At 35.7% G+C, this 15,109-nt stretch overlaps 1 protein-coding gene and 1 long non-coding RNA gene across 5 annotated transcripts; both read right to left on the bottom strand.

Moving 5' to 3' along the window:
* Positions 1-119: 119 nt before the first annotated feature.
* On the bottom strand, positions 120-4,679 carry LOC127502380 (uncharacterized). 3 transcript variants are annotated; one of them, XR_007926849.1, is made up of 5 exons: positions 4,481-4,679; positions 3,681-3,912; positions 3,390-3,525; positions 3,180-3,227; positions 120-912 (listed from the first exon to the last, which is right to left on the bottom strand). It is a non-coding gene; the product is annotated as an uncharacterized LOC127502380 (long non-coding RNA). The 3 variants fall into 3 exon arrangements; XR_007926848.1 differs by having other exon boundaries at positions 120-3,227; XR_007926847.1 differs by having other exon boundaries at positions 120-3,525.
* A 2,209-nt stretch (positions 4,680-6,888) lies between these two features.
* Positions 6,889-10,557, bottom strand: LOC127502404 (tripartite motif-containing protein 16-like). 2 transcript variants are annotated; one of them, XM_051875324.1, is made up of 6 exons: positions 9,910-10,557; positions 9,636-9,731; positions 8,998-9,231; positions 7,988-8,144; positions 7,833-7,892; positions 6,889-7,687 (listed from the first exon to the last, which is right to left on the bottom strand). In XM_051875324.1, the coding sequence occupies exons 1-6, from the start codon at positions 10,468-10,470 to the stop codon at positions 7,161-7,163; spliced, it is 1,635 nt and encodes a 544-aa protein (XP_051731284.1). In that variant the 5' UTR covers positions 10,471-10,557; the 3' UTR covers positions 6,889-7,160. The 2 variants fall into 2 exon arrangements, with proteins under 2 accessions (XP_051731284.1, XP_051731285.1); XM_051875325.1 differs by lacking the exon at positions 6,889-7,687 and having other exon boundaries at positions 7,704-7,892.
* Positions 10,558-15,109: the final 4,552 nt, after the last annotated feature.

Here is a 15,109-nt window from a genome sequence, read left to right as displayed (position 1 = left end):
CTCCTAGTGGTTAGAAAATCGCTGGATGGGAGACTGCGATTTACCTGACTGTGATAATTTACATTGCATAAAATGTTTTATTCAGTCCTCATAGATCTTCATTATTCAAATCTGTGTGAACAGTGTTTATGTTTAAAAGCAGAGACAGAAAAGCAGAAACAGAAATTAATTAAAAATTTTAATACAAACAGGCCTATGTCATTTAAAGTATTCTTCGCTTTAATTTAAAGGAAAATATCATACACAAATTTAAACAGATTTATTTTACAAACACAAACATTTTCATTCTAGCTGAATATATATATTGAGTAATGTTAATCATGTTGAAGAAGGTATCAGATTTTTCCCCAGTACTTGTTTATAGATCACACAATTTGACTGAGGAGAACGTTTTGGTGTTGAACCCAGAGCACTCTGGGCAGAGCAGATCTCCAGAACCTGATGCACAGAACCAAAACCCAGGATAGAGGGGTTGAGTGAATGTGGTCTGGACACAGTGTAAGAGACTCACTGTATCAGAGACATTGTAGAAAGAAAGAGTTCCTGCTTTGTAGTCCACATACACACCTATTCTAGAGGATAAACGGCCTGAGATCTCAGTTTTAACACTCTTATGCCAGAAAACAGGCTTGGGAAAACATTGCAGACTCCAAGATGTGCTGTTGTTTCCAAACATACCGACTCTTCCCTTTCCTCTGCCACTCATTTCTTTATATGAGACTGATATGTGCACACATCTCCCACTCCACTCCACCTCCCAATAGCAACGTCCAAACACGCTCTCCTTACAAAACACCTTGCAGGGGAATGTATATCTCCCACAATGCTCAGGGTATGTCATCTGTCTGTTGTTCTCAGAGAGGACAAAGTGTTCACTCGCTGTGTTGGGATCAAGGGTAAAGCTGCAAAAATCTAAGAAAAATTATTCAAGAATGCTGTGATTGTTATTGTCAGTTATGATCAACTATAATTTTAGCAATGAAAAAAAAAATTGTTTAAAGGTAGGGTAGGCAAATTGTTTTATAAACACTTTTTGTTATATCGGTTACATTCTGATAGCAATCAATAATAGAAGTAGTCTCAGTATTAAAACATGTACATATATCTTCTGTGGAAGTCTCAGGAACAAAATATGTTCGTCCAATCATTGCATTCGATCCAAATGCAATGATACGCTGTCATACCCGCCTGTCAACATATGTATTTCCATACCTCCGCACACCTGCTCACACGGACATCACACATCATCAGCGCTTTATGTAAGGAATGCAAATACAGAGTTGTCGACAGACAGTCACCGAGTAAAACAAACAAACAGCAGCCTTTTACAGTTCCTCCTGAACCACTCTTACGAAAAAGAAGTTTATTCAAGTGTGCTATTAGCATACTTCTTTTAAACTAAAAATAAGAATACTTTCAGTCTACTTTTTATGTAGGCTACTTCTCAGAAATATACTTTATGTACTTCTGAGAAATTTACTTAAAATTGCACAAGTATACTTGACTTATACTGACAGAAAAGTCTAAGTATATTTGGCCTATACTTGGACTCAGTCTTTTGATCGAGATATACTTAAATGTATATTTATAAAAGTATAAAAGTAAATTTTTTGAAAATATTGATTTATAAAGAAAACAGATATATTCCTAATTCTGAGTATCTGAATTTTTGTGTAGGCTAGTCCACTGGTAGTGTACAAAGGAATTTACTTCAAACCTACTTTACTCTTCCCTCGCCATTGACTGAATTTTTAGGCTATACTGTAGGGGGCGCTGTTACGCATCTCCTGAAAGAGTGAAGAATCTCCGGATCAAAATGCAGGAGAAGAAGAAGCTGAAACAAGCGATGGAATATTACTCACGCAAATGTAAAATAAAGCGATCATCAAACCGTAAACAGCATATAAATAAAAACTGCTAAACGTTATGTGGACCAGAGCCGTTGAAAAATAAGTGTTGAATAAATAAGTGTCATATTTAACGGCTCTGATGTGGACTATGAGGACTATGAAGCTTTGGGGGTGTTTATGGACTCGATCTACTCCACCTGTGTTTGATCATCGTTCTGAATCCCATCAGGACATAGTCTTTAACAAAAATGCAATTTTCTCAGCTTTTGGTTTAAAATGTTTCCTTTTTTTTTTTTCAAATGAAACTCACCCACTTTTAAGTGTAGATAAGAAAGGATTCATGAAGCTAGAATAAAATGTTTTTGAAATGGAATGAGTTAAAGTAAGTATTTCAAGTATAAAATATAATACCTAAATAGGAACATAGTAGTATACTTAAAGTGCAAAAATGAAAAGTGTGATGTTATGTTAACTTAAAGAAGACAAGTATACTTGCACTAAACTAGTAGTTTACTGAGTATATTTCAAAGTGTACTTTCATATACTATAAATGTACTACTAGTATTAAAATAGTAAACTGCTAGTATACTTATAAGTTCACTTGTAGTACAGATGCAGTACAAATGAGAAACGAAGCTGTGAACTAGTTGTGTACTTAAAGTTTACTACTGTTACACTTATAGTACACTTAAACGTATACTTCAATTGGGCCAATTTAGTCCCAAGCAGTATTAAAATAGTACACTTACAAGTTTACTACTAGTACATTGATACTAGTATACTTACTACATAAAGTATACTTAAAAAATATACTTGAACATTACGTAAGTATACTTTATAAAATGAACTTGAAATATACTTCTTTTTCGTTAGGGCAAAACAACAAGCTTATGCTCCTACGACTCAGATTTATACGTTTCTGTCATCACTATCAAAGACAAAATGAATCTACAGCAGTCAGGTGGTACAAGTAAGAGCTCTGTAAGTTGTTTACGTTCATTATTATTGTAATGTTATGTGCTTTGAGACATGAGGTAATTTAACTTTGTCTCTCGTCTCGTGGTGCTTTGCAGACTCCGCTGTGTGTGTTCATGTGTTTTGGAGGAGGCATGGCTTTGGAGACGCTTTGAAGGGAGGGTGGGGTCTCATGCTTTCAAAGCTAGCTTGCTATTGCTAGCCACTCCGAAATTGCCTACCCTACCTTTAATACTATTTTGTGAACTCAAATAGAGTACATTTCTAAATACAACTCTTATGAATTAATACACTAGTCATACTATGACACATACATTGTCATATATAGGTGTATACATTTTTTTTTTGACTTACGCTGTTTAAAGTGATTTCTGGACATTGGTAAAATCTGAATTCTTGCCACTGTAAAGGAACCGAGATCAAGTTTAATATTGTAGTTTGCATACTGTATATGTAGTGCAAAATAAAACATCTGTTCATTTACTTAGAATAAAAGTAACAAGAAAAAAAACTTGTGAGAGTGAGAGTTCCTGAAATGATTTGATGCAGGATGGATTCTCTTACCGACAGGGATGATTTTACTAATCTCTTCCTGACAAAAATGTTCAAAATGTTGTTTTAGATCAGAGAGAGATTTCCTCAGTCCATCAAATGAAATATTAACAATCATACTGGATGACTCAGAAGAAGCAGACAGATTCTGGGAAGTTCATATTGAGAAAAACATGAAAAACAAATAGTTCAAAGTTGAAATAAAAATAACTGCTTTACAATTATTTGCATATAGATTCTCATGCATAGCGTGCATGTTTGCACTGAAGCAGAGACGATGCCTCAGGCAACCAGTGTTTTTACCTTGAAGTGAAAATGTTCAGGTGTGTGTGAAAGTTGATCCAGCTCTGTGTCTCTCCTCTCGAGATCAGCGATCTCCTGCTCCAGCTGCTCCATGAGTCTTTCTGCTCGAGCTCACTTCAGTCCTCTCCTGATCTCTGATCAGCTCTGTCACCTCATGCTGTCTTTTCTTGATAGAGAGGATCAGCTCAGTGAAGATCTTCTCATTGTTCTCCACTACTGTCTGAACAGAGAGCTGCGTGAGGAGACACAAAGAGACAGATTTAGATCTATGCCTCACAAAAGTATCATATGGCTTCATATGATATAGCTGATACTTTTATGGTGCTTTTGTATCATCATTCATTGTTACTGCATGGAAAAGAGCGACCAGCACATTAGTCAAATTATCTTCCTATTTTTTTTTTTTTTTTTTTTTTGAGGAGGCACTACCTCCCTTGCCTCTTCAGAGGAAACGCCCCTGATTGTGAAATATTATTACAAATTATTTAAAATACAGTAGAAATATTTTTAACATTATAAATGAGTTTACTACCACTTTTTACCAATTTAATACATAATTAATTCTTTAAAAAAATACATAAAATCTTACTGACCCCAAACTTTTGAACTGTAGTTCTTAAAAGGATACTGTTTCGTTACCCATACTGTACTACCCATAAATATCTTCTTTCGTGTTCAATAGAAGAAAGAAATTCATACAGGTTTAGAACAACTTGAGGGTGATTAAATGATGACAGAATTTTCATTTTTGGGTGAACTATCCCTTTAAATGAATGCAAACGTAAATGAGCGTCTCTAACCTTCAGTGTGTTCACAGCCTGTTTCAGCTCCTCTATTGATTTCTGTTTCTCCTGGATTTTCTGCTTGGTTGTGCTCTGCATCTTCTGAATCTGGTTCTGTGGAAGAAAACACACACAGACAAAATATTCCTTTATGACTTCAGGGACAAAGTGAACATTAATAAATACTGCGTTCTCAATGTGATGTCGTTAAAGAAAAGTGAAACTTGGCTAGCAGGTTTTACTGTTTGAGGTTTCCTAGCTACCTTAACCAGTTTGTTGCTGTGCCTCATAATACACTGATTCTTGAGATAAGGGACAAAACATGTTTTAGATTCATTATTATGAACAATCCAGTTTCTAATTTCCTTAATTCTATACCTTCCTTAATTCTCTACCCTCTTTTTTAATATTAAGCATATATAACCAATGTTCTCAGGTAAATAAGACATAGTATAATGTAGTTCAGTTGATTTTAATATTTTAACACAATAAATTGAAAAAATAGTAAAGTATTTCTTTCAAAATTAACAAAAACCTTAATCTGATGGTGTTAAATACTGACGGAGTTGATAAATACTGATGTGTTGACAAAGGCTCCAACTGAGGTTACAACAGATTTCAGTACTAAAAAAATATTTTTTCAACAACTGGTTGACAAGACAAAAAATTAAGAAAACTCACTTAACTACTATATTTAATTGAATTCAACAATCCTTTCAGTGGTTTGCTTTTCTCCCTTTAGCAGTACAGTATGTCTCATTCGGGGCCTCCAGTATGTAGCTCACTGAAAAAAGCTGAAAAAGAAATTTATGTTATGGTTTAGTGAAAGGGTAAGCATTATTATGTAGCAGAACAAGAAATGTTCTTTATAGCAGCAGCAGAAATGTTCTCAATTCTATGAGAATCCAAAGGACATGTTTACTCTCTATGAAGACCATTACATCAGGGTTTTATAGAAAATAAAATTCAAGATTTACTTTTTTCATAGTTTGATATCTTGCAAATCTCTCTGCCTTTCAATTTAAATGTATATTTTAGAATTTTTTGCATTTTTTAAACACTTTTTTACATTGTGAATTCATACTGAGGACAGGTTAAATTACATGTATTTTCCAAGTATAGAGCATTTAAAATAATACTAAGGACATTATTAAAAAATATAAGCAATAAATGCCCTGAGTACACAGAATTCCTTTAAATGTAACTTTTTTAGTATTTTAATTTTTTAATAAATTTCTTTATTTTTAACAAGAAGGACATGTTTTGTCCCTTGTCTCAAGAATCAGGGAATACTGTTTGTAGACGTTGATGTGTGGCTATTGATGTAAAGATGTTATCATTTTTTTTTTTACAATAATTTTACAGTTTGGATATGCAAAAACATGGCTTCTTCATAAAACATAATTTGCATACCCATGCCCAGACAGTGTTAGGTGCAAGTGTTCAATTCTCTCAGCACAAGTGGATTGAGGACGTAGGCAGTGAGTTTGATGTTTGTACAGAAGAGGTTTCAAATGAGATGAACAAAAGAAGTTAGACATGTTGGGCAGGATTTAATGAGGATGTTTATATACAGTAAAATAAAACCTGCCGACAAATGAAGACAAAAAGCAGCTTGTTGTGCTTTACGATCACCTTCACACCAACTTTCATGTTGATTGGTGTATAATAGGTTTAGGAGATAAATCAGATCTGTTTTGTTCTCTGAACTGTGTGGGAGTAATTATCTTTCTTTACATTTTACAGAGAGATACAGGTCAAATGGAAGTGTAAGGCGTTATTATTGTACAGAGAGAAACTTACAATTTTAATATAGGCTACAATAAAGCGCTTACATATACACACTTTTTAGTTGTTAAACGATTATAGTAACATGTCCATATAATGTGTGTATGTGTTGTCATGAGAGTGGTGGAATAAAAACTGTGAACTCTGAATATGATATCCAACATGATTTTGAAATGATAGGTACTGTAATGGTCATTGTAAAATGGGAATGTTGCATTAGGAAATGCATATAATTACACACTATTTTTATTAAAATATAAATAAACATTTATTCATTGATTTATTGAACTATATTATTTTGCTGACTGTGATCAGTGCAAGAGAGATGTCTCCATCTACTGGGTCAACAAGAGTAGTACAATTCTTGTTCACACATGATTCATCTTCTTTGCTGTCTATTCAAAAACTGTAAAATAAATAAATAAATAAATAAATAAAGTATTTGGGTCATAACTCACGTAACACAACTGTAATGATCATAATCTGTTTTTATTAAAATCATCAGCATAATGAAAGTGACCAAAACCTTCTGATTATCATTTTCTCATTTAAACTGCACTTACATTCTATCATTCTTTACTATATATATATATATATATATATACACATAACATCTTTTGATATAAGTTTTACAGATTTTGATTATTCATAAACATAATGATTTAAACATAAAAAATAATACTTTACCATTACATAATTAGAAAATAATTGTAAAAAAAAAAAAAAAAAGAACATAAATGTAAATAATAGTATGCAAAGTGTATATTTCACGTCTTCAAACATTTCAATTTTCTAGCTCCTCACAGCATAGAACATTTATATGCGAAAAAAATCTGTATTTAGTGATATGATTCACTTTCTTAAAATTAACATTACACAAATATTTCATAAACAGCAAAGGCAGCACAGCTCAGAAGTCACACAGCATTATTGAGGAAGACATACTGAACCAAAACCCGGGATAGAGGGGCTGAGTGAATGTGGTCTGGACTCTGTGTAAGAGAGTCATCGTGTCGGAAATGTCATAAAAGGAAAGAGTTCCTGCTTTGTAGTCCACATATACACCTATTTTAGAGGATATAGGGCCTGAGATCTCAGTTTTATTGTTGTTGTGCCAGATACAGGGAGTTGGAGAACATTCCAGACTCCAGGACATACTGTTATGTCCAAACCAATGTGCACGATCCTGTCCTTTTCTTCCCACTCCTTTATATGAAACTGCAATATAGACCCCCCATATCCCTTTCTCCCATTCAACTTCCCAGTAACAGCGTCCAGATATACTTTCTTTGCATAGTATCTGGGGCCAGAAATCAAATCTGTCTGGATGCTGAATATATGGTCGGATTGTCTCACGGCATTTTGCTTCTCTGTTGTTTTCAGAAATGCGGAGTTCATTGTGTGCAGTGGTGGTGTCCATTGTAAACTTCTGGAAATCTGATACAAAAACAAAAAAGATAAAAACAGAAACAAAACCAGAAATGTGTAATGATCTTGTAATCTGGAGAGAACAGATTAGTAATATTTTTAAATAAATTAACCACAGTTTTGCATGAGTGTATGTACAGAATGAGTCACTTACAACGTAGAAAATCCTTGCTGGTAATTGGCTCAAAAGGAAATCTCAACTGAATATTTGCAACTGTAAACATACAGATAAACTGGTGCATTATTATTGGTAATCTATGTGAGAGGTTCACTTGTATACATTTATATTGATTTATATTTTTTTCTCACCATTTGAAATTATGTTGTATTCCTCCTTGCCAAATTTCTGGAATTCCACTTTAAGATCAGAAAGAGATTTCCTCACAAGATCATGTTCAGTGTGTTGATTGTCAGGTAAACTGGGTGAGTTCACAGATGCAGATAGTGAAGAAAGGGACTGGAAATGCTGTGGAGAAAAATACCAAACATACTGATATATTTACATTGGATTTGCTTTAGACTATCAAATTACACTTTATCAAATGTAATAAATAAATAAATAAATACATACATACATAAAACATTCTTCGGTCACTTTTGACATTTTGATTTTTTTGAAAATTGTAACTACATTGGAATGACTAAACCTAGTGACTTTTGTGGCATGGTGAACACATAAAAAGCTAAATCATTGTAAAAAAAAAAAAAAAAAAAAAAAGTCAGGAAATACTAAAAAAATACAGAGAATCCACAATTCAGCCACGATGTAGAAAAAAAAAAACTCATTAATGAAGGGGTTAAACCAAAGTCCCTTTAAGACAAGCAAAATCTATAGGCCTATCTATAGTCTTTGAGGCAAGTCATTTCACTCGGCGGCCATCTTTCCTTTCGGGCATGCAAGTGCAGCTCCTATCTTAAATTCTTCGAAGCTGTTTGCCAAGCTTTCGATTAAATTTCATATTTGAAATCACCAATGAAATCTGACAACAACTGTCTCATAAATTTTGTTTCTAGACGCTCGAATCATGACAAAAAAAAAGTCTGGAATGGATCAAGCTAATGATCAGTCCTAAGTGCGCGTCTGACTGTTTCTATAGGAACTGGAGCTTCTAACGGCCGATGCAGTGATGACTTTATCAATCGGCAATTGAACATAATTGGCTCTTACGCCATATTGCGCGTTGCACTTTCTCCCATTCAAAACAATACGGGTGACACGTCTTGTGTTTTTCTATAGCCTTAAAGCTGGTGACCGTGAAGAGTATGAGTGTGACCAGAGGGTTAAGTCGTTAAACATTATAGCAAGAATCAACAATTACCTGTAGAAAATAAACATCATTGTCTGTGTTTAAAAGCTTCTGTAGCTCAGCATCTCTCCTGTGGAGCTCAGCAATCTCCTGCTCCAGCTGCTCATGAAGTCCTGCAACTCGACTATATTCCAACTTCTCTTGAGCTCTGATCAGCTCTGCTACCTCAGAGCGTGTTTTCTCAATGGTGTGGATCAGCTGAGTGAAGATCTTTTTGTTTTCTTCTAATGCAGCCTGTGCAGAGCACTGTTAGAAGGCAGAGTGAGCTGGCATCTTTCCCTATTGCCTTCATTCAGAGTCTTTAGTTACATCCATTCAAAACAGCAGTTGATTTTTGTGGTTCTCTATATTCTCTTTAAGCTATGAAAAACTGTTACATTCAAATGTAGTTTATTAAATAACATACAATTATAATTATTATTATATTATTATAAGGTACAGTAAAGTGTCAATTCTATAACATGTAAAAGCTATACTATATTGCACTAGTTTATTGCTAGTTTCTTGCTGATACTATTTTTTATTAATCAACAGGCCAAACTTAATTTCTCAGAACCGTTCATAAAACTGTACAGATTAAGTTCTAATGTGTGTCTATCTCTATTGCCTGTTGATCTACTCATGTTTGCTCCTGCAGTGGTTGCTCTTACCTTTAGTGTTTCAAAAGCCTTTTTCAGCTCGTCCAGCTCTTCCTGTTTGTCCTTGATTCTCTGCTGCACTTCTCCTCGCTTTTCTGCAATCTCAGTCTTTGTGGTTGAAAAAATATGAAGCTTGTCAAGGAAAAGTATCAGGTTTCCTCACAGGTCTAACTAGTTTACTGCTCTGATCATGTGCTCTCATATGCATTTTACAACCATTTCACCTCAGAGAACTGATGTAAACATCATCAAAAGCCAAGTATATAACACATGAACAAGTTCTGACCTGTTTCTCCATCCGTTCTGTTTCAGCTTCAACTGTATCATGTCCTTTGTGTTCATTCAATGCACACGAAGCACAGATACTTTTCTGATCTGTGCGACAGTAGAATACATTGATTTTTTCATGTTGGGAGCAGATGTTTTCCTCAAGATCTGAGAAGGCTTCGATCAGCTTGTGTTTCCTCAGATAGGGCACTGTGGTGTGAGGTATTAGGTGACTCTCACAGAAGGACGCCATACACATTAGACAAGACTTGACGGCTCTGTGTTTTCTTCCAGTGCATTCATCACACCGTACGTCTCCGGGTTCAGCATAACTTGGATCCAGAGGAAGGGTTGAAGAAGATAGTTCCAGTTTTTTCATTCTGCCCAACACTTCATCGACCTTGACGGATCTGCGTGGAACAGGCTTTGGAGTGAACATCTCTCCACACTGAGGACAGCTGTCGTGAACGCACGCCGAACAGAAACTCTGTCCACAGTTACAAGTCACTGGATTTTTCAGTAGATCTTGACAGATTGGACAGCTGGCCTGGTCTTTTCCTGATGTCCTAGCGTCTGCCATGTCAATGAGAAAGTGGAGTGTACAAACTGGGCTCCTCTCTGAGAGTATGCATTTCTTATTGTAGCATAAAATATGACAAACATTTGTTCCCAGAAATAAAAACTTCTTCATTCCATTTGCATACTTTCACTTCTAAGAAATATGTCACTAAAACCAAAACTCACTGCAGTCTATTGGTATCTACATAGACCTTTCCAACACTGATCAGAGTAAACCTGTATTCAAAGGGCTTCTTCTGGGAAAGACCCTATATGCTGAGTAGAGGGATGAAGCAGGAACCCCCTTTTATATAATACTGAGTGATGTATTTTAAAGGATTAGTTCACTTTAAAATGAAAATTACCCCATGATTTACTCACCTTCAAGCTATCCTAGGTGTATGTGACTTTCTTCTTTCTGATGAACACAGTCGGAGTTATATTAATAAATATCCTGACACATCCAAGCTTTATAATGTCAGTGAACGGGACCAATGAGTATGAAGGTGAAGAAAGTGCATCCATCCATCATAAACATACTCCACACGGCTCTGGGGGGTTAATAAAAGCCTTCTGATGCGAAGCGATGCGTTTGTGTACGAAAAATATCCAAATTTAACAAGTTATAAAGTAAAATATTTAGCTTCCGCCAGACCGCCTTTCGTATTAAATTTACGAAGAAAGTGTAACTGATGTTGCGTTGTCTATTGTTAACGCAAATGCCAAATTATTGAATGTTAACAGTGTCCATCAGAATAAAAGGGGTCCTTTTGACCTAAAATGATCCATTTTACTATTCTATATCTGTAGCAGTACTCCATGGATTTCTAATTGCTGTTTCAAGGCATGCTGGAAAAAATGTCATGCAAAAAAAATTAAACAGGAAATTTCTGAAGAGTAACAACTAACAGGAAACCACAGAAATAAGACACTGCGTCCACTGCATATAAAATAGAATTAGGCGTCAGTGAGAGAGAACCAGTCATGAGGGGCTGTTTATATCAACCTGTTCTCACTCCCGAGGCGTCAAAAACTGAAGCATGGTCAAGCGCCCCCAGCGTCGCTTGAGATACGCCAAAGGTGCCCCTTGGCGTCACTCTATGGATGAACTAGGAACTCCATTGCTTTCAATAGGAAACCTCTCATTCACCCTGAGAGGAAAGCCCCCTAAAAAGGCCAGGTTACAGGATGCTGGCCCAGAGAAGGTGGCGAAAAGTGTAGGCCCATTAGAGGAGGAGACAGAGGAGGAGACAGTGCAGGTGGAAGAGGAAGAGACAGTGCAATTAATCAAATATGATTAATTGCACTGTGCAATCAAATATGACAGTAAAGATATGTAATCCACGTAAATATGCAGCAGCACAACTGTTTTCAACAGTGATAATAATTAGAAATGTTTCTTGAGCAGCAAATCATCATATTAGAATGATTTCTGAAGGATCATGTGACACTGAAGACTAGAGTAATGATGCTGAAAATTCAGCTTTGATCACAGAAATAAATTACAATTGTAATACTAGTTATTTTAAATTAGAATAATTTAAATATTACTGTTTATATTGTATTTTTGATAAAATACAATGAATGTACCCTTGGAAAGTAAGTGAATTCCTTCAAAAACATAAAAAAAAAATCTTACAGACCCAAACTTACGAACGGTAGTGTATGTTATGCATGTAAATCTTTGCTAGGGTTGAAATCAAGCAATTATTCTTATATTGATTTTCTTTTATTTCTTTACTCAACAGGCTATTTTCTTACTCATAGCTTTCAGTCAGGTGACCTGGAGCAGAGACCTGGAGGGCAAAACACCCATAGAACTGCAGGACAGGCCTGACAATTTTCCATCTGTTTCAAACAACAAATATTACATAGAGCCTTTTACGAAAAAAAATCAGAATTTTACCATTTTGAGATCACGCGCACAGGACCTTTTGAGAAGACTAATTTCTCCTGTCTGCTCACTAGTCACTCTGGTCAGTCCCGGTCTGTCATATCAAGCTCCGATCTGCTCTGTTCTCTGCCCAGTTTACCTGTGCTTGCAGTTCAACTCTCTCTGGTCCCAGGATGTCTACAGGTTTCGGACTCATGCTTCAAGGTTTCTGCGCTTGCATCTCTCCTGGATTTGTTGATCTTTCCTGGACTCATTCTGGTTACCAGTCTTTTCACCTGTCCTTCGACTATGCTCACCTGTCAGCCATGTACAGAGCCCACTTTTGTTCAATAAATGTTCTGAACTGCCTTTGCTGTTTATTTTTTATTTATTAAACTATATAATTCTTCAACAGAAAAGTATATGCAACTTTTGGTGCATTGTTTGGTGCAATATCATTATTGCCAAATATCGCGATGTGTTCTGAATGAGACCTCTTCAGCGTGATTTCAAATTCACGTCTGTTTTTGACGCTAAAGGTTTCCTATTGAAAGCAATGGAGTTCCCAGTTCGTCTATAGAGTGACGCCGAGGGGCACCTTTGGCGTATCCCAAGCGACGCTGGGGGCGCTTGACCATGCTTCAATTTTTGATGCCTCGGGAGTACCTTTCAGTACTGGTGAGTTCAGATTTTTTTATTTAAGGAAAATTAAAGTGTTTTTAAATGGGTTTTCTTTTTTCATACAACAAGCATGTTTTTGTAAAGACTTTTTATATAGATTGTAAACGATCAGAAATGGTGGCTGGTCAATTGAAATCATTTTAAACGAAAAAGACTTAAAGTGTAAACTACAGTATATCTCTAACAAGAATTTAAATGCATAGAATCTTTATGGCAGAAATAGAAAATAGTTTGCAGTTGATCTGGGTTGGGATAGAGCTTTTAAAATTAAATGCGCTTATACTTTATTTTGATAGTCCACAAATGTCTGTTGGGGAGCATCAAAATGAAGTGTTAGCAGATACTAAAGGGTTAGTTCACCCAAAAATCAAGCATTCTGCGTTAGTTCAGGCAGGCCTCGTAGTCAAGCTCCGCTATCAGCTGATTCGCAAATTCCAACCCCACCCATATCAGCTGATCTGATTTCTATGGGCTCAATTGGCAACTCTCAAATAAGGCGCATTACTTAAACGCAGCTTCCAGGTCCGTCTCTCTGCTTGCTTGGCTGCTTCCAATCAATCAAGATAAGTGAAACGGTCTTTTTATGCTATGTCTATCGTTTTCGTGTGGTCTGCTTTATCGGTTCATTATGAAGTAACAATACATGAGGTTTAATTCACGTGTCGGTGAACAGTCTGTTTTAATACTCAGAGTGATTTACTAAGCATATAAGAAGCTAGTCAATATGAGATTTGCTTTTATTCAGAGACGAGTTTTGCTGATCTCTATAAAAGGAAAGAGGCTTTTCGTTTTGTATTCGCATATCAAACGAAGCTACAGCAATCATAGATTTTGTACAGCAGAATGCATAACAAATTCAGCATGAAAAAACAGCATGATAACTCCCTATAATGACTGAAGTCACTGTAAGATTTTGAGGTTTTGTAAGGTTTTGGATGATACCATGATCTTCACTTTAGAATTCGTTTTTTTTTTTTTTTTCAACTGCTTACACACATTTTCAAAACTTTGCCTCTTTTTTTCCAAAACCTTACACACAAATCCAAGAATTTCACACACAAAATGCAAAATTAAGCACCGCATTCAAAATATCACGAACACATCTCAAAAGCAGAGAGTCTTATGTTGCAAACACCTTTGTCATAATGTTCAATTTTTGGATATATCATATACACACAGTTATTCAAAACCCAAAGCTAGTCGTTAATAAAAAAAAAAAAAAAAAAAAAAATGAGTTTTGCTAAATTGAAATAGGAAAAATGGTGTAAAAAGTCCACACATTGCATTTAAATGAACACGCATTTTGATTGGTAACGACAGTCATACGTCATTTCATGATGACAGATGTAATTCGACACCGGCCCTGTCCCAAATAGAGTACCTCAGGGATGACGTGTTTTTGTAGGCCAACCCAGAAGTTAGCAGCGCACGGGTTCACTCGATCGAAAGCCAATGCATTTTTCCCATAGACTTTTGGAAAATCGCAAAAAATAAGCTCTGTGTTTAACAAAGGGTTATGACACTTACACGTTTTGTCTATCAAGATAATCTTTACAAGTTAACACAACATTTATACATTTTGAAGCCTAAATAAAGTCGTCAGATATAAAAAGCTAACAGTAGGCTATAAACGGACTACAGCACCATGGTCGCGGATCAACGTCACCACCACCAAGCTTCCTCAAACTTTATTTAAAAAAATGTCCAAATGTCCTGTTTGTCATGATGACGTCTAAAGTCCCCGCCAAAGGAAGTAGTCCCTTTTAGCAATTTGTTAGCAGCCGCTGTTTTTAAGACACAATAAAAGTTTTAAAAAATCACAAGCGGGTTATAACTGGTGTGTTTTATGTCATAGATCAAAATGTGAAAATATTTAGAGGCTTTGTTAACCACAGACCTTATTTCAGGCGATTTAGCAAAAAACCCATTCAAAAAACCCATTGACTTCGGGGCGATGGAACCGGAAGTCCTAAAATGCTAACTCGCTTCCGGGTTTTTCCTACAAAAACACGTCATCCCTGAGGTACTCTATGGCACCCTAAACCCTCACGGTCTTCCTCTGAGTCTGCACTTTCACAACGTAATGCCGCTTTGACTGCCGGGTAAA

This window comes from Ctenopharyngodon idella, chromosome 20 (assembly GCF_019924925.1).
Source record: "Ctenopharyngodon idella isolate HZGC_01 chromosome 20, HZGC01, whole genome shotgun sequence".
NCBI classification, from domain to species: domain Eukaryota; kingdom Metazoa; phylum Chordata; class Actinopteri; order Cypriniformes; family Xenocyprididae; genus Ctenopharyngodon; species Ctenopharyngodon idella.
The sequence above is the reverse complement of the archived record's forward strand: the minus strand, read 5'-3'. Positions and strand labels throughout refer to the sequence as shown.